A 26,352-nucleotide genomic window follows, 5' to 3' on the forward strand; every position below is an offset into this window, starting at 1 on the left:
ATTTTCAGACGTACAGCCAAGGTTGGATGGGCATCATCACTGAATGGCAGTTTTCTAACTTTTTGGAAAAATTGGTCGCAGCTTCGTGTTCTTGCTTTTTTAATCTGGATCATGGAGTCGCCAAATCGAACTCTGGCGGCTCCTTCTCTGCCCAATATACCGACGAGGGAGCTTTGGGTGGGAAGAAGCCGTTGGAGGAGAGAGACAGTAAGCTTCTTCACGGATGGGTCAAAATTTGGGGGAAAGGTTGGTGGAGGGGTTTAGGAAGCTTTCGATCAAGGCCAGTTTCAGACTTCCTGACTATTACAGTGTCTTCCAGGCTGAGGTTGCAGCCATCAAAGTAGTACCAGATTTGCTGCTCCAAAATGCGTCCTCCTTTAGAGAAGTAACCATTCACTCAGATAGAAGAGCAGTGATACTAGCTTTGAGCTCATTTATAGTGCGTTCAGAGTTAGTCGAAGGGTGTCTAACATCGCTATCATTAGCAGCATTAGCTTTGTGATAAGACTGAAATGGGTGCAGGGCATAGCGGAATCACAGGTAATTGCAAAGCTTGTGAGCTAGCAAAAAAAGGCACCCTAGAATCATTATCGGTAGAATGGGAACGGGTCGGTGCTCCCGCATCGTCTTGTGTTCTACTATTGGATAGCTGGGACTCGCGGATGCTTGGCCAACGCTGGGCCACAAACGGTACCTGCGCAGTCGCAAAAGCCTTTTGGCTCAAGATTGATCGCAGGAGATCTAGCGATCTCTTTGCCTTCAGTAAGGTTAGCCTTTCCCTAGTTGTGGGTCTTTTAGCAAGACAGTGCTTTATTGATGAATGCTTTAAGATTGGGAATCTTACCAGACGCCGTCTGCAGAAGTTGTTTAGAAGAAGATGCGGTAGAAAGAAGTCAGCACTTCCTTCCATCTTTCTTGACTGTCCCGTGTTTGGGGAGTCAAGACTTAGACAATTGGGGGCGCATACCTTCAGACATCCTATCGAACTGGCGGGTGTTGAAATTAAACGCCTTTGCAAATTGTATTGGCTACTAAGCGTTTTGCCAATCTGTAAGTCCGAACACAGGAGTTATTATTTTCAATGGCTACACAAAGGACTACATTTATCAGTCCACGTGTGATCTTTGATCAGCGATCTAACCTAACCTAAAGCCCCTCTTTTGAAGTGACTGACTTGAATAAACGACTAACGAAACTGGATTTTCCAAAGCTTCAGCTGTTTTTAGGTATTTTATTTCATAAGTTCAGCCCGACCATACCTTAACATTTGGGCGTAGAATGCAGACTTCCATCTTCCCCAAATAATAAGGACAGAACCTTTTCTTTATCACTTTTTACTTCTATACATTTTTCCTTCTTTGGTGCATTAGAAATGATTGGTAAGTGTAAACAGCCGCCTCAGACCCCAAAGTCACGAGATGATAATTTGCTCAAGCCCCAGCGGTAGCTCGAACGTATGACAGCGCGCCTTTATTTAAAATATTTCGCATTGTAATTATATAATAAGTTATTTTTGATTGAGAACAAGCTGCGTCGCCTCAAAGGATCATCGTACAGAAGACGGCTTATTTATAGCCAATGTCAATAAGCAAGCAATTCGTTGTTGTTAATATATGCAAGTAGCGAGCGTTATGCCTGCATGCTGACCCATGCGTATTCTGGCGCAGCATAAAAGACGAAATTACACGGTGCAGCGAGGCGTGTGAGCAACATTGCCGCTTAATTAAATTTATGCAAAATATGAGACAACGCAGCAGCGAATCAACGCTGTCATGCAGCAACAGAAAGCCGTAACAAGTATGGGTGTGAGTGTTTGTGCGTGTGGGAGATTATAGTTTTATGCGCTTCAGTTGCAGCGCTCTGCGCGCCTGTGCGTTTGCCAGCGTAATGAAGCGCATCAAATGAGTTGGCGCATTGTCTTATTGTCTTCGCTGATGAGGCCATAAAAGCCTACCTCGGTAGCAAGTGAGGCAATTTCGTTGTGTAATTCAAAAACATTTTTTTTCTTATATATTTTTAATTGTTGCGCGCGGACTTCGCGGTTATAAACAGTGTCAGCAATGAAGGCTGACAGGCAATAAAACAGGCTGACACAGGCTGACAGGTAAATGCACGAAGAGTTGGGCAATTATGCGAAGTGGGTGCGACTGAATGCACAGGGCTGGACGAGTTGTTTGCGGTTGAAGGCTAGGGAGAATTCGCCAAGAAGTTGCGGTGAGTATTATCCGAGACGCTATCAAACAACGGTGAGCTTTGCGGTAAGTAAAGATAAAAGCAAGGCATGTAGATAGTTAATGTAACATGCTCAGGGAAACGGTGCAACAGGCCAATTTTTTGTGAGCGGCATGCAAAATAATACTTCCAGAGTTGAGTAAATTAAAGCAGCCCGCAAAGTTTGCATGGGGCGTGGCAAATGTGGAATGTCCAAAGTACACAGCCGGCCGTAAACAATTAAGAATGGACTTTCGATGAAGCAAGGTTATTAAAAGTAGACGTTAATTGACATCTATTAATTGTGAAAGTTGGTGGGATCAGAAAACTTATGTAGACTCGTTGACACTAATTGTGGATGTAGTCACCGCTGTTGCTGCGTGAGCTCATCTACGGAGTAGTATAAATAAAAAAAGTTGGGGTTCAAATGAGAAATATTGGGTAGTCGCAAAAGTCTTTTCGTATTTTGTCAGTAGATGTCGTTGCAGTCGTATATCACCGGTGCTACCAATCACATTGTGTCATATCATATAGTGTTGGAAAGGTGACATTCTAAGCTTCACTTAATAAAAAATAAATAAATTCGGGGAAAAGAAAAAAAGTTACAGCTGTTCAAAAATGGGTATAAAGAAATAAGTTGAAGTTTGATTAGAAATACGAAAAGACTTTTTCGGCTACTCAGAGGCCGTTTCTCAGTCGATCAAAACGAATAACCGCTTAAATGCTCGAAATGGTTGCGGAGCACAAACAGTCCGCCAATGTCAATGCACTTTTCTGCCAAACGCGCTGCTTACGCCCAAAACATTTTGCTGACCAAATGTTCAGTATTTTAATACTTCATGCAGAGTCAGCATAATTCGTGCAAACGTTAAATAAATGCAACGCTGAATGTAAGAAAAATGTAGGAAAATGTAAAAGAAATGCGCACAAACAACTATAGTTTTTCGTTGATTTTCTGCAATAAATTAAATTGCAGCGAAATGTCACGCATACGCCATGGTGGGTCAGCGCACAGACAACTAGCAGGCCAAGGCAGGAGAAGAAGCGAGTTAGCGTGAGAAAAAAGTATATAAATGAGACGGGAGAACACTGGCAGAGCTTTCGAAGGGAAGGCAAAGCGAATGCGATGGCGAGCGGGAGGAAAAAGGATTTTACGCTGACTGCAGCGCCTGGAAAAAATGTAGTTAAAATTGAGACAAGTGAAGGATGCGAGTGCCATTAGTGCGACGGGAGGCGGGTAAGGCACAAAAAACAGAAAACGGTGGGTAAAAAATCGTTTATAAAAGTTGGCGTGATTGCGAAAAAATGCGCAAAAACATTTTTATTTGTCAAAAAATAAATACGAAAGCACAAAGTGAGGCAACAACAATCAAGTATAGTTGAGCTTTAAAACTCTATGACGCGCGCGTGCGTCCACAAACGCTTAATAATATGGCCAACACGCCCGAAGCGCATATATTATACAAAGAATACACACAAACACATGCAAGAGGAACAAGAAGAGCGTGCAGCACGGGAAAATGCAAAGCGAGAAGGCACGTGGAGTTAGTCAATATATTAGCACCCTTTCGCCACCAACGCCGCTATCTGCCACATTTAGGACACATTCCCACTAACAATACTAATACTGACACACCTTCAAATGTGTGTATATTATATTACAGCCATATTGTACAGCTGCTAAAGAAAGAAGGCGGAGACAACTTTCTATTTCTCCAAAAATTAAATAGCACATAATTTGAGTAGTTTGAAACTAGTGTTTTAGGGACTAGTTCGAGAGTAGTTTAAGTCAAAGGGTTTTCCAAATTATAAAGCGTTTTAGGGTAAAGAGACAGCTGTTGCTTTCGTATTTTAGGCACTTTTTAAATATCCGAAGTTGATATTTTTGAAAATAGTTCGAACATTGATAAAAATAACACCAATAAATACTTTTATTTATTACAAATTTTGATTTTTATTTTCGAAACCGTAATAAAATTTTTCGAAAGTTCGGAAGATTGCTTTTCTGAAATAATTTTTATTTTCGAACCCGTAATGAAATTTTTCGAAAATTGGAATTTTTATTTTCGAACCTGTAATGAATTTTTTCGAAAATTCGGAAGATAGCTTAGAAAATAGGTTTTAATTTCAAACATAAATAATAGAATTTTTCGAAAATTTTTATGCTAGCCCAAACTCCGAAATATCGAAAAATTAAATTTTTGAAATTATTTGGAATTGTGATAAGCCCTAAATTGGAAAAGTCTTCAAATGACTGGTATGAGCTTTGCAGTACTTCATACACAACATACTATCCTAACCACTCTCTCACTCATTCCCATAGTCTAATATCCAAAGCAGAAGCGAAAACTGCTTGCAAAATGCACCAGCGCCAAACTGAATTTGCCAGCACATGAACCCACAAAGTGATTTCAGCAATTTTTTCACTCAACTAGCATTGCGGATACATACATATGTACATATATGTACTATATATCTGTGAAAAGTTCTCTGCGCGTGTGTGCACTAGGTCCTTACGGTAATTTTTCAAAATCTCCAACTAAGCAATGGCGCAGCCAAATAGTCAAATAGCCAAGTGTGGAATGAAATTAGTTTTTTGGCTAGGGTTTCGCCTGGCAATCGATAAGTGGCTTAAGGATGGGTATTATCAGGAATTTGCACAGCAATAAAAATGCAAATGCTGTGTATGTATTTACGAAGGAGTGAACTATCAGCGCAAAGGGTCTGCATTGCTTGTAAATATGTAGAGTAATTTTAATAAATTTTTCTCAGCATCTTTTTGACAGTTGACCCAATTTGCACACCTTTGCGAAGCGCACTGGGTTTAGGTCTGGTCTCCAGCGTTGCAGAGTTGTATTTTGCAATATTTAGATTTCGGTTTGAGCAGATAATTTTTTGTGCATTTTCATTAAATTTTCATTTTATTTTTAGATTTTTTTTCGAGTTTTTCACTCACCTTTTTGCAGTAGTCCAGTAAGTCCATTTTGTCTCGCAAGCATGTGGCGCCCGATGTCTTCTTATTCAAATCCGTTACCCAGCGTCCCTCTTCGGAGAGGTATTGTGGTTGGAATATTTGGCCAGCTTCGCAGAGCACCGCGATTTGTGGCTCCCAACGCGGTGAGGCGGCCTGTAACACACAAGAAAAAACGAAAAAATGAATTATTAAAAAAAATATATATTTATTGTATAAATATGCAAAAAACATTTTTAAAAATTGTGGAAAAAAATTATAAATTTAACTTTATAAAACTATTTCTTGCTGTTTTTACAACTTTCACTTTGATATGGCTGATGGCGCTACTCTAACTATACAAAAGTTGTCGAAGAAAATAGCGTTTGCTTTAAACTTTAATTTTCTTTATTCCCACTTTCATTTATTGCCATTTCCCTGCTTTCGCCGCCATTTAGCGGTGCATTCACGCTCCAATTCGAAATCAACATCAATCATACGCCCCGTTGTCCGCTGGTCGGCGCTCGAGTGCCGTGCCGCCGCACATTTGTCGCACACTTTAGCAGCCAAAGCTAATTTTTAATGCTCACTTTAATAAGCAGAAAAGCCAATTTCGGAACGTGATAACCTAATTTCACATGACCAGCAGCGGCCATTTGCCATTAGCCAGTTGGCCTCCTTAGCGCTCACTTCACTTTGAAAATATTTCCGCTGCTGGTTGAGTGACTTGTGGCTTTCAATTTTAGACGTTACATTTTTTTTGCGTCACCACTTTTAAATTTTAATGAGAAAGAGGAAAAAGCAAAGTTTCAAAATTTTCGAAGATAACTTTGAAAATGATTTTTATTTCCGAACACGGTTTTTATGGCGTCATCCGTTTTGAATTTTAATGTGAAAGTGGAAAAAGTAAAGTTTCAAAATTTTCGACGATAACATCGAAAATGATTTTTATTTTCGAACACGATAACGTTTTTGTAAAAAACTGTTCGATGCTAACTTCGAATTTCAAAAATTTATATCTTCGAAATTAGTTCGAATTTTAAAAAGGGTAAAATTGATGCCTTGTATATTTTCTTGCATTTGACAATATTCTTTCAATGACATTCAGTCCATTCAACCATTATTTGGTGGAATCGGGGCATTGTTTTGAAAATTTTTAAATACTATTTTACTTAGAAAAAATACAGAAATCATTGTTTTTTAAATTTCCTCCATAAATACGAAACTTTTTTAGATACCACCCTCATAAATATTATTCAAAATCTGGTATTTTATATGCAAAACGAAATTTTTGGTTTTTTGCAAGAACATCGTTTTCCACTTTGACCAGTTGCGACGCACTCACTTAATCTAAATCAGAAAAATATGTGAAATATTCATCACCGAGGGCATAATCGAATAAAAATAGCCGAATCAGTGAACCCAAAAAAGGTTAATGCAAACACGCAAAGCGTCGCAAAAAAAATATTTGTCAAAGTGAAAAAATGCGAAAAATTGCGCGCTCTGACAGTCATCCACTCGCTTTGTTGTTGTTGCTTATTTTTATGCATGCAATTCACTTGCTTAATGCTTGTAAGCACTTCGGCAAGCCTCGTCATGTAGCCCACATGAGCACACACTCTCAAAAACACGTGCATACGCGCTTTGGCGCAGAGCGTGTGATTGATGACCGTTTAATTGTAGGCAAAAACAAAAACAAAATGAAAAAAATAAAATTCGAAATTACAGAATAAAAAGCTGCCTGGCAATTAAGCAGTGAGGGAGAGACCAAAGTTGAGTTGTAGACAGGAGAGTATGAGAGTCATAAGGCGAGAGAAAGAGAAGAATCACAGTTTACTAAATTGAAAAGATCGCCAAAACCACTGATTTTATGCTTCATGTATGGGTTTTAGTTAGTAACATGAGTCTAAATTATAATTTAAGACCTTAAAAAGACCATCCAAACTGTGGAGTTGCTACTTCGAATCTTGACAAAATCGACTATGTCTGCTGGTTCAACGAAGACCTGACTGCCGAACTGTTTTAGCCTCAGTCTTGCAAAGGGTGGATTATGACGGAGAAGGTGCTACAAAGGTCCAGTACGAAGATGACCACGGAGACATGTTCCTACTGCGATTTGAGCGGGTCTGCTATGACCAGGCACCCAAATGAGTCTGTCGATGTAATTGGATGATGCTATTTTCAGTGAGGACTTTTTGACTAAGTTTGAGCGTACATTTTTCAAGCTCAATGCTAATATCAACGCTCTGCTGTCGCACTTCAGAGCGGTAATTCCACTGCTACCTTAAAAGAAATCACTTCTGCCTGAAAACACTACAGTAGTGCGGTAGTCTTAAGCTTGAGGAAGAGCTCCTTGCAGAAGACTTCCTTCCAACTTTAACTCTTCGCTTGGACCTTTCTGAGAAAAGCCTCTCTGCGCCTGTTCTCCAGCAACTTCTCCTAATTTATGGATTAGTTTAAGAAGGAGAGAATTTCAGCGTGACCTTGTTTGGACTCTTTCATATACCCAGCTTCTCTAAGATTTACAGCGATCTTCGCATGACTAGCTTTAAGTAGTTCATGAAGTCCGCAGAGAACCAGAGGTGTTCATGAGAGCCGCTCTTTGGACGCGTTTAAGCCTTTTAGTGAGTCCAACCTTTTCGGGCGCCCTTTACCAGACGAGTATACCCTAGTACATTATTGCATTAGCTTGGATTCTAGAGCCAAAACACAATCCTTATAGCTTCTCTAAGGCGAACCTCAGTATTGCAAAAGCAGGATGATGGTCGAGAAAGTGCCTGGTTTTTTCAACCTCAACTTCCTTAATAATATTTTAACAGTTAGTGTCCGAGAAGATTTGTAGCCTTACCGCGAGAATAATTTCGTAACTTTAGCCTAAACTCTTCAGACTGTCTTTATAAATCTGTTTCGATCTTTTTTAGTTGTGCATCATTTGACCAAATAATAGCAGTTTTTAGTCCCAGTCATAGTCTTCAATTTTCTCTACAACAGTTTCCCGTACAGCTAACCGGTTTGCTCCCACTCCCCGAAAATACCTCCTAAATTTGCATTTTTCCCGCTTTCCTGCCTTGCCTTCCGGCATTTCACATTTGTGGTCTTCGCTCATTAGTTCCACTTCAGTGCTGTATAAGTAATGCTTTAGCTGATTTCGAGGCTTATTTGTTTTTAGTTTTTTTTGCTGTTGTTGTTGTTGTCTATTATACTCGCAGTGGCGTGTCCATTTGCATTGTTAATTTGGTCACATTGTCATATGCAACGCTAATGTGCATTTCTATTAATCGCAAATACAAATAAAAATAAAAATAAAGAAGTATGCGCACGTATGTGTGTGTCTGTGTGAGTGTGTTTTAAGCACTTTTGGTTGTTGCATTTGGAGCATATGTTTTTTAAAAGTGAATAAACGAATACCGCTATTATTTTGTTTATTGTTTTGATGAGTTTTAGTTTTGTTGCTGTTGTGGTTGTTGCACTGCGGATGTGTGTGGCCTTGTAACAGTTTTTGCTCATAAAGAAATTGTTGTTTACAACAAATTTCATGCGTTGCCATTGTGCTGCCATTCAGAATGCTAAGCGTGAAATGGGCTCACACACTCACAGCCACACTCACACACAGAGAAGTATCTGAGTGGTTTGGGAAAGCGCTAAAATGTGGAGAGTGCAGAAAAGTAGTACGGAAGACAAATAGAAGACAACAAAACCTGACAATATGACAATTAGAATAAGGAAAACAAAGGAAAATTGCTTGGAAACGCTAATTGGGCAAAACTATATATAAAATGTATGACTTATTATAATTTCGAATAGACTTAATGACATGCATAGAATTCCAAAAAGTATATTTCTCAGCAGTGGAACGCATTTTCATTCACAAGGCACCGTTTTGTTGCCAAAATTCTTTCGACGGGAGCGCAGAAAGCCAATTGAAACGAGAGCTGTGAAGAGGACCCAGCGGCGAGGTCTTGGAAGAAATTGTTGGGTCTGTCTGTCCGTCCGCCTCCGATTTTTGGAGATATCGATCTGACATTGGACATTGTACACCCGTGCTATCTTTCCCAAGAAGCTGGTCATTTCTCGGAACTGCTCACTATATATAGTTCCTATATAGCTGCCATATAAACTGAACGATCAACATCAAGAGCCAACTTTTTCATTTGACGGTGCGAAGAAATTGTTGAGATCGAGTAACTATAGCATAAATCTGCCATATGAACTGACCAAACAAAGTTCTTGTGAGAAATCGTTTGCATTTGTGAAGAGTATTATAGTTTCGGTTCAAGCGAATTTATTTGCAGCATCCTCCGATGTTTCATATTACCACTCATTGTAAGGCGTATATTATTGTTATTATTTTTTTTTGTTTTAGTTTTAACCAAATTAAAATTTGCGTCACTGTTTTCGCTCATTTACACCGAGTTGTTTGCCGCGCGAAGGATGCTCTCATACTATTATTTACATATACGCACGCGCCCAGCAACCGTTTCCAAGTGCATCTAACTAAGCAACCCACCATTTGGGAGCCTCACGCACCTTGCTTGTTGCCGTCGGCCCACGCAGCACCCGCATCATCCTTATTGTGCTCACACTTATTATTGTTTGTTTTGTTTTCTAGTTTGCAGCTGCTTAAGCGCGTTGTTTGTTATTGTCGCGATTACACTGTTGCGGTTAAATAAAGCAGCGAAAATATGCAAAAACTTTTTTTTATTTTTGGTTTTTTGTCATTTGTCATTTGTTTTGGCAACACTAACCGAATTTGCCTGTAGCCGCGTACAACAACACCAATAAGTCCAAATAATCAGTGACATTGAGCGTGGAAATTTGCTTTTCAGTTTGCTGCCAATTAATTTCACATTATTTTGGCATGAAAAAAATTACCAAAAAGTGACTTTTTTCGAAAAGTTGATGGGATAAAAAGAAAGAAAGTGTTGAAAAAGCTACAATGGCTTATTTACAAAGTTGTGCCACGGACAATAAAAATTGCGCTCAAAGGCTTTCGCTAATTAAATATTAAATAACGCTAGATGCGATTTTGAGTCTCGATAATGAAAAATTTAAGCCAAAACTGGCAAATGTGGCAAATGTGGACTCGTAACAGTTCACTAACCACCCATAAAGTCTAACATGGTTCTGGCAAAACAAAAAGTGAAAGCATAGAAACGATACAGTGCCTTAGGTCGATCTTGAAGGCCTTATATACTACATATATATAGCATTATAAGATTTCATAAACCTGCTGAGAATTAAAGGTAAAGAAATAATAACAAAAGAACAATTACAGAGCAAATACCTTTGAAATATTGAAAAATTTGTGAACAGTGCAATAAATTGGTTGAGAACTCCATGTTTCCGTATTATAAGGCAATGGAATATTGGGTAGTCTTAAAAGTCTTGTCGTATTTTTAACCAAACTTCCACTTATTTTTTTTATATTTATAGTGAACCAAATATGTACTATTTCAATCAATTGTTCGGCCAGGCTGGAATAGCTCATAGTAGTGATTCCTTTCCAATCCGACCAAACACTCAGCATAACCTTTAGAAACGTCAATCCCGGCTTTGCGACCATTTGTTGAGCTTCCCCACGCTTAGACCATGTTCTTTTTCGCACATTATTGTCATTTTGATCCACTGTCTTCTCCTGTTACCATTCGCTTCAGAAATGGTTCGATTTCATTTCGTTTCAGTACAGAATAGCAGATGTTAATTCGGTCCATTAAATTTTTCACAGACAATTCATGTGGTACCCCAAGATCGAGCTTCTCTTTGTAGCCATCCTTTGTTGTGCTACACGAACTGGTACAGCATCGTCTTCGTAAACTTCACACATTTCAACGACATATATTGACAAAACACGAAAAGACTTTTTCGACTACCCAATATTAATTAAAAAAGTATAAAAGGATAAAGATTTTTTGATCCTTTTGGATGGAAGCCGAAACCCATGAAGGTCGGCTCTACGTAACCGGAACGGACCCGGAGTTTTATTCATCCCAGGATGGTCAACTTATCTGCATTCTACAAAATTATTTCAGGAATGTTTCTTGCTGCTAAAATAACAACTATATCATAAAAAAACGCACAATATCGACCTTTAGAGTCTACTAAACTTAACGTCTTCGAGGAACGTTTTTCTAAAAAATTGTATAGTCAACAAATCTGTCAGCTTAACTGCCCGCTTAGTTGCATGTAAGCTTTTTGCGTTTTATGCATTTGGCCTAATTTTCGTGATTCCTCTGCTTCCCTCCCACAGCTTAGGTGCTTAAGCATTTCTAAGCGTCTTTGTCAAGCCACTCAAGTGGATTTCGCCGAGTTCTGTGTTCCTTGTTCTATGTGGGCGCCAAAGCATTAGCTCTCTTCTTGCGCAAATCCACTTTTGTCTGTCCGTCGCGCACTTTTCCAATTCCAATTCAACAAAGAAGATGTTGAAAAGCTAGTGAAAGAGTGCCATTGTTCGGTGGCGTCAAGCCTTGAAACTTTAAGCGGCGAAAAGCAAAAACAACAAAAAAAGAGTAACGAATTAAATAATAGAAACTAGAAGCTGCACAAAAACCAAAAACAAATAAAAAAATAAGTAACAAAGACAAAAAAACATAAACAAAAGTTCGCACAAATCCGTGAAAAAGTGTTGAAAATAACAGCAACTTTGGAGCACTCAAACAACGGCAACAACACAGCAGGCGGCAATCAACAAATACAAAACAAAAACACAAAATACAACAACCAAAAAAGTAGCAGAAGTGATAAAGCAGAAAACTACAAGTATGACGGCTGATAGCAGAATTTAGTGGACGCTCGAATACACGACTGAGCTTGGAAGGGAAAAGTGGCCAGCAAGCGAGAGTTGGATTGGCTTCGCGAGTGCGAAAGAGTGGACAGCTTAGTGCCAAAAGCCGTCTTGGCCAGCAGCAAAGTGAAAGTGAGCGCAAAAAATTTAAAACGAAAATCGGTTGCAGCCTTAGAAGGGACAAAGAAGTAAAGGGCCAAGGGCTACAGGAAAATGCGCGAGATTCACACCATTGATAACAGCTGAGCCGTACTTTATGAGACATCTAAAGTGTGATCAGGTATGTATGTACATTGGTTTATGAAGCACTGATAAAGCTACTTTTATTGGACAAAACAAAGTTAGAAGTTAAAAGCAAAAACAGTGATGGAAGCTGGAGAGAATGGTATGAAGATATAGCAACTTTGAAACGGCTGAAGACACTGCGGATACACGGCAACAAATGCGTATGTGACGGGAAGGCCGACATGGCATCGAAAAGGAGTTAGACGCAGCCTAACAAGAAGACATAGAAATAGGGTTTGTTGCTGCTACAGGAATAAGAATTCGGAGCCTGAGTAAGGCTGAAAGAACTCGGTCTGAGACCATGGTTGAAACGGGTGCTAAGGTGACTAAGAGAGAGAGTCAGTTCCAGTTGAGTGTCAGGACCGATTTTGCAACGGAGGCTGTATCAGAAAGGTTAGGAATACAGTAGATATTCTGATTTCTCTGGACGCTTGTCTGTTGTGATGCACCAAAACTCCTAGAGTCTGCCACTAATATCAATTTCAGCAAATTCATCGGGTTCCCTAAAAATATGATAACCGAGATACTTCAGCCTTGCTCTGGCGAAAGCACGAAATCTGGATAGTAGAGGAGACAGTATAGATCCTCATGTTTTTCATTGCAACTTTGACAAGTGGTGTCCTTCCAAATCTTTGGCTTCACTGCGTGAATTCCAATGGGTCAGTCTGCAGTTAGGGCGCCTATCACTGCAGCGATCTGAGCCCTGCTAAGAACTAGCAGATTAATGAACGTTTTACGTTCCACTCTGACCCAAAAGCGCTTGCTGGTGGCTGGCCATAACGCTGATTCAAAGACAAGAGGCTCAGGCGAGTCCTAGACTGTTAAAAAAAGGAAACAGGAAAGCAGCTGAGGCTCAAATTATGAGAGTGTTTAACACTTGAGCTAACTCACAGGATCTCAAAGCGACCGTAGTAACTAAGCATTAGGCAGACGGAGATTGGGTTGGAATCGTAACCGAAAATGTAATGTGGAATGGAACTTATGACTAAATCTTACTTCCTTTAATGCCGAGATTGAGAGTGAAGTAAAACTAAACTGTCGAAAAAAACTCAAAACTTCATACTACGACACATAATTTGACAGGGCTAAGTGGCTAACACTAAAATTTGCTGCACAATCGAAAGTAAGGTTCGAGTTGAAATATGAACCAGGATTACGATATTGAAGGTTTTCCCCACATTAATTTAGTAAAATAAGAAACTGGCGATAGTACTACCTAGATAGGTAGAGGCGCACCTTGTATATTATAAATCTATACTACTAGACATTTTCCACAATTTATTTGCTGGCTTCACTTTGCAACACTCCTCGGCCATTCTTCTCATGTTTAAGCTGATTCTAAGCGCGCACAACAAGTCAGTTCCGCGGCGTCGTTTCCAGACTGCCGCAGCAGGTGGCACCCTGCAGCTTCTCAGCGGCCATTAGCTGTGCGTGCGTACTTGCATGCGATATGCAGATGTATGTGTGTACGTAACATACTAATTTATAATGAAAACAAGCCACGGCCGCAAGACAGCGAGGGAACGCGTGCAGCTGACGTGGAAAGGCGCAAAGATGGCAACGCGAGGTACATGCGTGTGTTGTTGGCGCTGCTAGGCAGCTGCGGTTGCTTAGCGACGAGTGTTGTTGTTGTTGATTTTATCTTTTATTTACTTAGCTGCTACATTTTTAATTTTTTTTTGGATTATTTCCTCGCTGCTTGCGCTCAGTAACACGCAACTTCTACAAGCATTAAATGAGTTGCTGCGGTTTCTTTGTGTGTGTGTGTATTTGTTGTTTTGTCTCTTTTTTTCTGAACTGAAGTGTATTTTAAATTATTTTTTATTATTTTTTGCTTTAATTTTCGCAATTTTCTTTAAGTTTGTTGCTGTTATTTTATCATGCTACATTTTTTGCAATGCAACATTTTTTGTAATTTTTTTGCTATCTGCTGTTTTTTTATTTTTTCTGCATCACGTCACCTTCTCTGCCATAATTTAATATTATTTCGCCGTTTTTGTGCGCCTCGTGCTGGTTCTGCTGCTTAACTCCATATGAGGCATGCAAATACGTGATTTATTAACCGTTATATGCATGCATACGTACACACATGCCTACCTATAATACAGTTTGGGGCATGCGAGTGTGTGTGTGTGTGTGTGTGTCGACATAATTTACTCTGCACGAATGAGCAAACAAACTGCGCAAATAAGCGTGAAAAGGTCGAGTGGATAGGGCGGGCGAGGGCGAAAGGGATGGGGAAGGAAGTGCTTTTAACATAAAAATATTTATAAATAAAAGCGGAAGCGGTGAAATCCATTGGGCCATAGAAAAAATAGTTGTGCTGCATTGATGCACGTGTTCATATATATAAATATACAATAAATATATATAATTGTTTGTATGTGTTAAAATGACTATAAATAAATATAATTTTTCTTTATTTGTTATTGTATTGTACATACAAAAGGATATGTTAATTTTTTTTTATGCTGTTTAGGTTACGTGGCTGAAGGCTAATACGCAAAGGCAACCTTGTTTAAGAAGGACTTCTGTGCACCATTGGTAGTAGAGGTTGGGGTAATGCATAAAAACAAAATAATAATAAAAAATTGCACACAATTCTTCTTAAAATTCTTATAATTTTGAAGCTGCATAATTTTGAGCAAGCAGCAGCACCCTGACGAACCTATAATTCGCAAAAAAGTGAGAAATACTTGGTAGTCGAAAAAGTATTTTCGTATTTTGTCAATAGATGTCGTTGCAGTCGTATATCTCCATTGCCACTAATCACATTGTGTCATACCATACAGTGTTGGAAAAGTGAGATATTCAGCTTCATTTAACAAACAAAATTTAATTCGAGAAAGTTGAAAAAAAAAATTACAGCTGTTCAAAAATGAGTGAATATATTTTGAAAATTTTGAAGAATGTCCCGCAAGCCACCAATGAAATTTGTGAAGTTTACGGAAACGATGCTGTATAAGTTCATGTGGCACAACAATGGTTCGCTTGTGAAAGATGAACCTCTCTCTCTCTCTCTCTATCAAGATAAACACGATATCTCAACTACTGGCAGTAATGTGAGCAGATAGATATTGAGAGAGAGAAGGCCTCGAAATTGGGTACAAAAAATTCAACTAAACTGAAACTGAGCGGAGCTCAGCAGAAAATATTAAGTTTCAATTCGCGCTGAAACTAAATGTGACAAAACAACAACGACCGCCACTACGGTACATTTAGACCGGTTACCTTGGTTTCGCGTGGAATCGAATGTTGCGTATACGCAATGGCCAACGCACGCGCCACAACAGACTAACGCATACCCACGCAAACGCCAAAATGTTGCGTGCGCCTTGTGGCGTGGCCTAGTTTTAGATTATTTTTTCTATGGCGTTTCATGTTGTCGAAATAACGAGCGTTCAGTGCAGGGCAGGCAGTTGGTTTGGTGGGTGACCACTGAAGAAGAAATTTGCTTTTGATGTATGTATTTATTTGGTTGCTCGCTCGCTTGTTGTTGTTATCGTTGTTGCGCTCCACAACAGCTGCGAACGCCGTTTGTTGCGCCGCTTTGGCGAAATCTAGTTCAGCCGCGGCCGTAATTGACGCAACACGCAGCGACTGTCGCCAACACAGGCAGGCAGGCAGCATAATGATGTCGCTGGCACAAAAAAAGCGACAGCAAAAAAAAAATAAACTATGTGCAACAACAATAACAACAAACTAATGAATAAACAGAGCAAATTCTAGCAATGAAAACCGCAGCAACCACGGGGCGCGCGGCAAACCTGCCAGGCGTGAGTTGGGGTTTGTAGCTGTTGCGCAGCAGCAACAACAACAACAACGAAAGTGCTAAGCAACAATTAATTTCGCAGCATATTGACGCTGTCCGCGACACAAACGCAGGCGCTACCACTGGCTTTGTTTGCCGCGAAGAAGCAGGCAACACGGCTAAAGTGAGGCCGCCGCGGTGAGGCGTGAGGAAGGGGAGCTGTGGAAAAGCCAGGCGCTGAATGGCTGATTTTCCGCGCTTTTTGCTTTAGTTTTTTTAATTTAATGCAGCTGCAGCTGTCGCACCACATGCCAGAATCACGCACACACACACATACAGATGCCTGGCGTTGCCACACATTTGAAGCCACAACAGAAAAAGTGAAACAAACAAAACACTGCCAGCAAACTGCTGCTAACGCTGCATAAAAAATTAATCAAATGCTGCCCTCGCACACATGCAGGAAAAATTCCGCTCCTCACTTGTGTGTGTGAGTGTGTGTGTTTGTGTTGATTTTTGCACCAGCGTGTCAGTTGGACAACGCGAAAATGTTAATAATGCAAAGTTGTACTGGCGAGTTTAACTTTTTTGTTATTGTGGGCGGCATTTGGCTTGCTTCGTTTTCGGCGACGTCTATTTGCCACAAACCTGCGGCGCATGAAAAATGAACTAACTTTGCGCCGCAAATCGGCAAAAAATGTGTCAAGTATTTGGAGCAAAAACTTTTTCACACAAAATTGTCGATATGATTTATTTGAGCGAAAATTTATACTTTTGTAGAAATAAATCCCATTGAGTGGGTTACAAATTTGTTAAAATGGCAATTAAAATTAGCACTGCTCAGCTTGAGTCTAAATTGGCAGAGGCTTATTTTTTATAATAAGAGGCTTATAAATAAAGATTTTGCTTATTGGAAAATTTAGAAAATTATAAAAATCATATTGAAAGTTAATTTTATAAATATATTTTTATAAAAAATATTTTTTTAAATAAATTGGTACATGGACATACATATATACAGTAGTAGAAAAAGTATTTCGTATTTCTAATCAAACTTCCAACTTATTTTTTTTATATTTACATATAATGAACAGTAATGGACCAAATATGTACCATTTCGGCCGACCACTTTCCGCTAGAGATATTATTCCATCAGTGTAAAATTTTCTACTTTCTCGACAAAAACTGCGAAAAATTCACAGGCTTCTGTTGAAACTAATTTTACTCCATTAAGGGAGTTCTGCATTGACCGAAACAAATGTTAGTCGGATGGTGCAAGGTCAGGGCTATATGGTGGATGCATCAAAACTGATCAATTTTCGTGAAATTTATAGCTTAGAAAATAATCCATGCCAAATTTGTTAAGGATATCTCGTTAAATGAAAGGTGTTCCATACAAAAACTGGATCCTGATAGGTTAATTTGTATGGCAGCTATATGCTATATTGGTTTGATAACGACTATTCCGCCAAATGAATAGCTTCTCGTTGAGAAAAACACGAGTGTAAAATTTGAAATTGATAACTGAAAAACTAAGGGTCTATTTCGGGGTTGTCTGACATTTAGTTTCAGATATTATCCGCAGTATTAACTATGTCATTTAAACGAAAAAATTAATATAAAAATAATAAATTTCGTTAAAAATCGTTTCAAATATAATTATATAATTTTACAAGCTTTTCTATAAGCGAATGAAGTATACATTTCTGCGTCGGCCAAACGTTCTATTATATTTTCCAGCTTACAACACACCTCGCACTTCAACTGTATTTCTACCCACTCCCACCGATTCCTATGCCTCATCTTAGAACACTTTATCGTTGCCCAGTCAGTAATCCATTGAAGTTTATGTCTTTCTTTTGAAGTTAGTCCATTGCCCCTACAGGTATGCTGCCCGTTGGTTGCCGCTCATCAAGTTAGACTATTATTCAGTTTGATTTGAAAAATCGATATGCCGGCTGTGCCAGCACGCTGGCAAGTACAGTCAACCGCTTCAATGTCACACAGACTCACACATACACACACCAAAAGCATGCTATTGTTCGTACCATTCATTCAACTTATTGACATTTTTCGCGCGATCTTGACTTATTGTGCAATTTGGTCTGCTTTACGGGTGCGAAGGTGAGTTGAAAGCGCTCAGCTATTGTATTAAGCTTTTCGCAAATTTATTTTTCAAACTTTCATAAATTTTTATACTCAGGCATACATACTTTTACATTTCTCTCTTCACCAATTCTCTGAAAGTTGTAATCAGTGGCTAAGGGTGAAGTGGAAGCGCAAACAAAGGAATATAAATATGAATTATTACAAGTGAAGGAGTGTTTGTGTGAAACGGGAAATGTGCAATTGTGAAACGCCGTAAGGTATGCAATATTTGTTTGAATGAAGTGATAACAACGAAAACAAAATTTGGTTTGAAATTTATAATAGTAAGGGCAAAGTAAATCCCAACCAAGACAGCGTAGTTCCTGAGATGAAGTTTGTTTGAGAGATTTTAAATGCTTAAGAATTTAAAAAATCAAAATCGCCTAAAAGGATGCAATATTAATTGAATTTCATAAAATTTCGAAAGCTTTTCATTTTATAGATTTTATGTAAATTACTAGATATGTCCAGCTGCCTTACCACTTCTGTTTGCTTCCATTATTCTATTAGCTTTGTTAATAAACTTCGAAAACTAAGCCAAAATTGGTAATTGCTATTATTTGTTGCCCAACCCAAGCTCTCACTTTGCCTCCACGCCACTTTTTCGCCATTGTAAGCCAAATATTTTGGTTTTTGTGCATAAAATATGTATCAGAATAGTTTCACAGCAAGTTTTTCTGCTACGCAAAGATTTCTGTAACTACTTGCCTACCCGCAGGCGTTTCTTTCTACTTTCCCTTACCGCAGCTGTTGTTCTTTGCCAGTACATCGACGTCAGGCGGGCTGAAAGACTGATGTGTGTCGTTGGCAGTCTTGTGACAGTCAAATAAATTTAATTACTAATTTACATTCATCAAGCGTGTAGCAGCCCAAAGTTATGCAACACCACTATTGCTGCTGATGCTGACATATTACTGCTATCTTCACACCGCCACTCACTGCTTTCTTATGCCTGCCAGGCATACGCTTCTACACGCTATTTGCTACCACAGACGTGTTTACAATCGAATGCGCTGCAAATGTACACCACACCTGCACGCCTAAAAGTATGCCACCATTTACTGTGTGTATATTCGCAAAGAAACTTTTTAGTTTCGGAAAATTCTTACAGAAAATGGGTAAAAGTTTGACGCTGATTTACACTGCCGCTCGCAATAAATATCTCGAATGCTGGCGAAAGTTGTAAGTTACTGTAACCAAGTGCAGAAGAAGAAGAAACAACCGCACTGCAAGTTTCATAGTTGCATGGCAGCAAAGTTTCAGGCAGCCTGAGCACTTTTCTGCAAGCGCATTAACGCTGATGGGAAAAGTAAAGAGACCAATGTGCTTAGCTGGTAGGAAGGCTGTCGCTTGCTCGGCAACAGCTAATTGAACACAGCCTAGTCATCTGATGTCCCGTGCGCCCCCCAAACATGCCTATGTCTACACGCTAGACTGGCGTCGTGGCATTAAATTTTCTTGTAAATCAGCACAAATTAGTTGCTTGCGCGGGCGGTCCGGCCCGTAAGACGAATTACGGATTTCATTAAATGTAATTTACTCCACGTCAAAATGTAGGCAACAATTTCTTTGCACTAAGTTGCAACATGGCAAACTTCTCAAATGAAAAAGTAGCACAAAACTTCTTTGTGCGCCAGCTGAAGGGGAACAAGCCGGGTCGAGGAAAAGTGACGAGTGGCAAAAGACAAAAAAAGTGCAGTGAAGTCGTGTGAAAGTTTAATCACATCACGCTCAAATGAAATTTAATTTGTTTAAAACATTCGTGCGAGCAGAGACACGAAGAGATAATGGCAACAAGTAAAATCGCTGTGACAAGACGAAAATAAAAGAAGTCAGCGTGCTTAGTTTAAAATGGACTTAGGCAAGCATAACAACAAGGCGCTGTTTAGCGACTTAAGTGCCTAAGTGTATGCATCAGTCTACAGCTAATCTTTGAAAGTACTTTTAGTTGTACAAAAAAATATGGCAAGCACTCTTACTTCAGCATTCAGCGTTGTAAATTAACGTAATGACGAACGAGACACAATGACGAAGCGCTATTAAAGCTAAGCGCACCTAAATGTATGCCATGAACTTTAAGCTGCCATAGCATAAAAAGCGTAAAGTTGCAAGCAAATTTCCTGCAGTGCCGATTTTATGTTTTATACACTTTTAAGTGCGTGCTTTTTGCTTTTTCAGTCATTACATACTTTCAGGCGCTTACACAGTATACACTTTTTAGCTGCTTTTAACTGCCAAGAGTCAATATCCCGTTTTAATATCCTCAAAAAATTGATGTCAGTCAACAAAGTACACAGTTATTAAAGTATTTGAGTTCAGCGACTGCCTGTGCAAGCAAATGGCTGCAACAACAACAACACAAATACTTGCCACACACTTATGCAACATCCGTTTAATAGCAAACAGAGATGTTATTGAACGTTAAATGCGAGTAAATTAAAATGACATCGGCGACAAATAGTTCGAGAGGCAGCTGCCGCAGCAGCGTGTAAACAGATGAGCAAACAGAATGAGTGTGTAAACTGATATACAGAGTGTGTACTCACCGGGTGCGGCATGTGTGGACGTGGAAGGAGGGAATTTAAGTGCAAAGTGCGGTCGGTCGAAACGAAAGATACTTCAAACTCCTCTGCCTTTCAAGTAGGCTGATCGTACTAATTGCTCTCTTTTACTGCAGCAGTAAGATTTACAGAAGAGAAGCCAAGCGGATAGCACCACAAAGATTGAGAAAGAAGGGAAACGGAGGAGATAAAACTCAAAGAAAACAAAAGGAGACAGAACTAGATTTTTTTCGAGAAATTGGAAAAGAAACGGAAATAAATATTGACAGAGAGTGGAATTGAAAGAAAGAAAACACAAAGAAAAAGAGAGAGAGACAGAATTAAAGCACTAACATACTTTGTTTCGAAACATTGAAAAAGAAAGAGGCCCAAATATTGAGAGAGAGGGCAATAGAAAGAGAAAACACAAAGAAAAAGAGGGAGACAGAAATAGAGTCTAAAAATACAGTGTTTTGATATATTGAAAAAGAGAGAGACACAAGTATTGAGAGAAATATTGAGAGAGGGGCAATAGAAAGAGAAAACTCACAGAAAAAATAGAGAGACAGAAATAGAGGTAAAATTAATTTTTCTCGAGACATTTTGAAAGAAAGATACACAAGAATTAACAGAGGGAGAATAAAACGAAAGAAAACTAACGAAAATGGAGGCATACTTTTTTCGAGACATTGGAATAAAAAGCGAGGCAGGACAGGAAAAAGGACGATAAAGGTTATGTTAAACTAGAACTGAGAGAGATCAGCGCTATTTAAGATAATAATAAAGCTATAGGGAACACAAAAATTTAGAAAGCAAGCTTAAATTTGGGAGATATAAAATCTATTGAATAGACTTCTACACAGATAATTTCTAAAGAAAACAGAATAAAATGAACGCAGATAGAGAGTTTAACTTCTATCTAGTATTTTTATTTATTTTTCAGAGAGAATGAGTACATCGTAGGCCATTTTTAACGAAAGGGTATAGAAACGGTTAATATTATGCTACCGAACAAAGCTTCTCTTCGAAACAATCATATATTGGGTAGTCGAAAAAGTCTTTTCGTATTTGGTCAATAGACTCACTGATAGAATAATGTCTCTAGCGGAAAAATTGCAATATAAATATATGAAGATGAATAATAAAGGGAGCTCAGAGCGGAATAAAACATCTTCGAAGAGCCTGTACTCAAGAGCTACTAGAGCATAAAATGTCGGAGCACATAGAAATAAAGGTGTTGTGAAGAAAGAGAACGAAGAAGAAGAGAATTTACACGTAAAACAAGCAAGACGAATTTAGAGCCAATGAGTGCAAACAGATAATGCCAAACTGCTAAAAATAAGTTAAAGAAGAGACACGCAAGCTATTTCGGACTACACAATAGAGATAAAGAAACAGAAAAAAAGTGTATACTAAAGAGATATAGTAAGTAACGAAGAAAGCTATAGGTTTACTTGTAAATTACATACAAATGCACAGCAAATTCCAATATGAACTCAATCAACTCAATCATGGCTGTCAGCAGATGTTGCACGTTCAATACAAAAGCTATTGACCAGGCGCACACATACACACACACATGGCACACATACATACATTTGTAGTTACACGAAATTCCCTTTATTGACAGCTGGCACTCCAAAAATAAATACCGAAAATGTGTCGAACACAAAGCAACGAAAAAAGCCGAGGAGTAGGAGAGTACACAAGCGCCATAAGTGGCTGACCAAGCGCGGCGGCAGCAGTTGGCAACGCTGCTGCGGTGCAGACAAATTGCAATAACGATGGCGACACCAATTGCGACAGCAACTAAAATGTGCAAAAATAACATAAGACAACAACAATTATTTGCCAACAACAAACACCGGCGCACATTTAAAGCAAATAACGGCACAAACACATACAAACGCACATATCTCTGTGTGAGTGTGTATGTGTACGTGAAAATTCGGATTGACTAGCAGATATGGCATGCAACGAGCTGCAAAAGACCGTCGGAATACAGCCGTAAGTGTAACAGTAAAATTTTTTCGAATATTTTTTGAACACAAACATTTGTGCGTGTAATTTTTAACTTTTTAAATATTTTTTGTTTTTTTTCCATATTTTTTTATAATTTTTTATGCATTATTTTCGCTACACTTTGCTCAGAAAAATAACTCAGCCACCTTCAACCAGATTGACTGCCATTTCTGTGACACTTCGACCACACCAGTGCACATACACAACTGCATAGACATAAATACGGTATATATATATGTATGTATTTCCACTGAGTTCTTTCCTACAGCTCTCTTCAACACCGCCGCATTACCATCTGCTGTGCCAAATCCATTGACGATGACGACGACTCAGTCACCATTTGCCATTTACCAGCTGCCACATTCAATTTTTATAGTTTTTCTGGCGCTTCGTTGGTCAACAACAGTTGTACAAACAACAACTGCTGCAACAACAAGGCAATGCAGTTAAATGTGCACTTTTATTATTATGCTGTGCTGCAGACAACAACAACAACTATAATTACAGCAACAACCGTCAAGCAATAGCATTCGTATGCAGACTCCGTCTGTCTACTCGATTATTCTCTGTTATTAAACTTGTACAAACACTATTATTATGAGTATTATTACTACAATTTGAGTGACTGCACTATGGTGAGTGCATAGATAAGTGAGAGAGTGCCTTGAAGTATGCAATGCTTAAGTAAACAAAGTGGAATGAACTATGCACTGACGCTATGCTTCGAATGGCTGGCATAAGCGAAGACACATACCATAACATGGCAATTGAATGTGGCTGAATATGATTGCTGGCAGCTGAATATGCGTTTTGAAGCGCTGAATCGAATTGAATTTGAAATTTGCGTAGTTCGATGGATGAAAAGTGCATATTACTTGTGAGAAGTGCAGCTGAATATGACATATTAATGAAAAAATTAAACGTAGCGGAATATTTAACATATTTAACTTACTGGAGGTGGTCTTTCTTTGGCTGAATATATCAAAAATTATCTCAATATAATAAAAACTAGCTGAATATAATAAAAAGCAGCGGGATATAATGAAAATCAGCTAAATATATTAAAAAGGAGCTGAATACCAGTGCTAAAAAGCGAAATTAAATATTTTGTTAAACTTAAGTAATTATATGAAGGGGAAATTTAATTTTTAATCAAAATTTATAAAATAAAATTTCACAAAGCCGCTGAATACTACGACTGTCTGGCTGAATAGCAGTGCTAAGAAGCCGACTATGACTGACGGGCTGAATGTGGTAAAAATCAGCTGAATAGCCGTGCTAAAGAGCTGAATAAATTAAATGCTATATACTTGTAAATTGGTAGAGAAAAAAATCTTTTGTTTATGAAAGATAGAAAGAAAAGTGTACATATCTTGTCAACAGTGCAGCATATTGCTTAAAATATCAATCATAGTGCAAAATAAAAGTTTACCAAGTTGCTAATTTCATCCTTTAGTTGGCTGAATAAAATAAAAAGCTGGAAACCCTATAATAATATAAATAAATAATAATATATAATAAAAAACGGAATGGAAATGTTTGCTATTTTTTTTAAATTAAATGAAGAGGAAATGTAATGTTTAATCAGAAATTGTAGAACTAAAGCTCAAAAGCCGCTGAACACTATTGGTGGTTGGCTGAATGTGGTAGAAAGCAGCTGAATAACCCTGCTAAAAAGCTGAATAGAATTAAATGTTCTATACTTGTAAATTTTTGGAGAAAAAATGCAATATTTTATGATAAAGAAACTGCACGAGTTGAATAAATTGTGTAAAAAATAGCTTAATAGCATTGAATTTAAGTTAAACGTGACGCCTAAACGTATGCTTCTATAAATTTCAATTAAATGTTTAGTTTAAATAAATGCGCACTTTTTCACTATTTGCAGAGTCAACTGACTTATAGCGGGAGTATAAATAAAATCAGCACAAAGAAAGAGAGCAAAATTTAACGGAGTCGAGATATAGCAAAAAAGTACATGTTTGGCTGCACACACACATACATATGTACATAGCAAGTCATAGTAACTAAATTACAAATAACAAAGAAAGAGAAAGAGTGAGAGAGCGCTGCCTTTTAGTACTCAAAAGTCAATTGCAGACAAGAGCGCGGCTGCTCGAGGCCAACTGCATACCTCACCAGTACTTATTTGTGTGTATCTTTCTTCTGCTTGGGACTTCTGCTGTTTCACTTTAAACGTATTTAACTTTCTCATTTGGAGCGAATGCCATTTTATTTGAAGACATACAAAATAAAGTAGAGCAAATGAGTAATGGCATGCTGGACGTCAGCACACACAGCACAAAAACATATTTACCCACAGTTTCACAGTAAAACTTTAAACTACAATATTTTAGTAGCTGCACAGTAGACCGGAGTCTAGAGCATATACCATATGGCAGCATGGCTGCGGCTATGCGCGGTAGGGGGTGAGCGCATATATGAGTGGCGTATGCACTAGTTCTAGTTAGAAGCGTTCAACCTCAATTTTCCATGTTTCGAATTTTTTTTTGCACTCCCCTATTTAAGCTGCGCCCACACACACACATACACAAACATCTATATGCTGTGCTAAATAATAAAAATATGAAAGTAAAACAAATATCCCTGCATAATGTGGAGCAAATAAGTAGAATTCCAAGTAAGCACCCTCATGTGCTGCTTCAGTCTCCTTTTTCGCCAACACTTCTGCCTTCTTACTCAGCTTTTGCTGTTTTCTTCGACTCCGACTCCAGTGCAATTGCAGTCGCCTACTTGCTTTCCTGCTGCCTGTTTGTCCTCTTTTCAGCACTTAAAATGCTACTTTTTCCACATTTTGTTTCTTTTTTTCTATTTGTTTCCCTCTTTCAGCGCTTTCTTGTGTGCTGGCTCCACTTTTAACACTTTTTTCAAATGCATTTTTATGCTATTCTGGCATGCAAAGGCAAACATTACTTCGATTAAATATTTTCCACACGCTTTCATTTTTTCTATTTATCGGAAGTTGTCTTTAGGCGCTGGGCTATTTGTCCATGGTCCTTAATGAGTATTCTTCTAACTTTTAGTTTAGATACTGTTTCGTATAAAGTACGGCTTCATTGCCAGGTAGGTGAAGATATCTTGCGAAAATGATCTAAAGACACTCGGACGATATTAAATCTTTTATTATTTACAAATGAAGGAGAATTTCTAGCAACCCTACTAATCACTTATGAAGATTAATTCGCTTAAAGTACTCTGAAACTAATACTGCTCTAACGCTGGCCGATTGTAATTAATTAGAACTAGCCTAGATTTCATAATCGCTTTAGGATTTCGAACATGGCAGCATTCTTAAACAACTTATCGACTCCAAATTGTCTGCAGTCCTAAAGGTATGCTTTGACGAATAAGTCGTAGAATACATGACAGTGTTTCATTACTCCGAAATATTTTATAAGCCATTTGTTTATAGACATAAATTTATTTTACGTAATAAGTTCATTCAATTATTATTTTCCCCATAGTTGGTGTTTGTAATCAGCATAAAGGTGTGCTTTGCAAGATTTAAAAAGTGCATATTCGCATGCGACTTTCTCAGCGGCATTTGAAGGGTTTTGAAAAGAATAAAGTGGACTTTGTGCGTCGATTCATCACTATGGATGAGACTTGGCTCCATCACAATGACCCTGAATCAAAACAAGAA

At 38.5% G+C, this 26,352-nt stretch overlaps 1 protein-coding gene across 10 annotated transcripts in view; it reads right to left on the reverse strand.

Moving 5' to 3' along the window:
- The window catches only part of LOC126759826 (amyloid-beta-like protein), a 145,319-nt gene that overhangs the window by 44,133 nt on the left and 74,834 nt on the right, over window positions 1–26,352 (reverse strand). For all 10 annotated transcript variants that reach the window (XM_050474971.1, XM_050474970.1, XM_050474968.1 and 7 more), the window contains one exon: window positions 5,168–5,338. In XM_050474971.1, the coding sequence (XP_050330928.1) occupies window positions 5,168–5,194 (27 nt within the window). In that variant the 5' untranslated portion in view covers window positions 5,195–5,338. The remainder of the gene's footprint in view (window positions 1–5,167; window positions 5,339–26,352) is intronic.

The sequence above is a fragment of the Bactrocera neohumeralis genome, chromosome 5 (assembly GCF_024586455.1).
Source record: "Bactrocera neohumeralis isolate Rockhampton chromosome 5, APGP_CSIRO_Bneo_wtdbg2-racon-allhic-juicebox.fasta_v2, whole genome shotgun sequence".
In the NCBI taxonomy this organism is placed as follows: Eukaryota; Metazoa; Arthropoda; class Insecta; order Diptera; family Tephritidae; genus Bactrocera; species Bactrocera neohumeralis.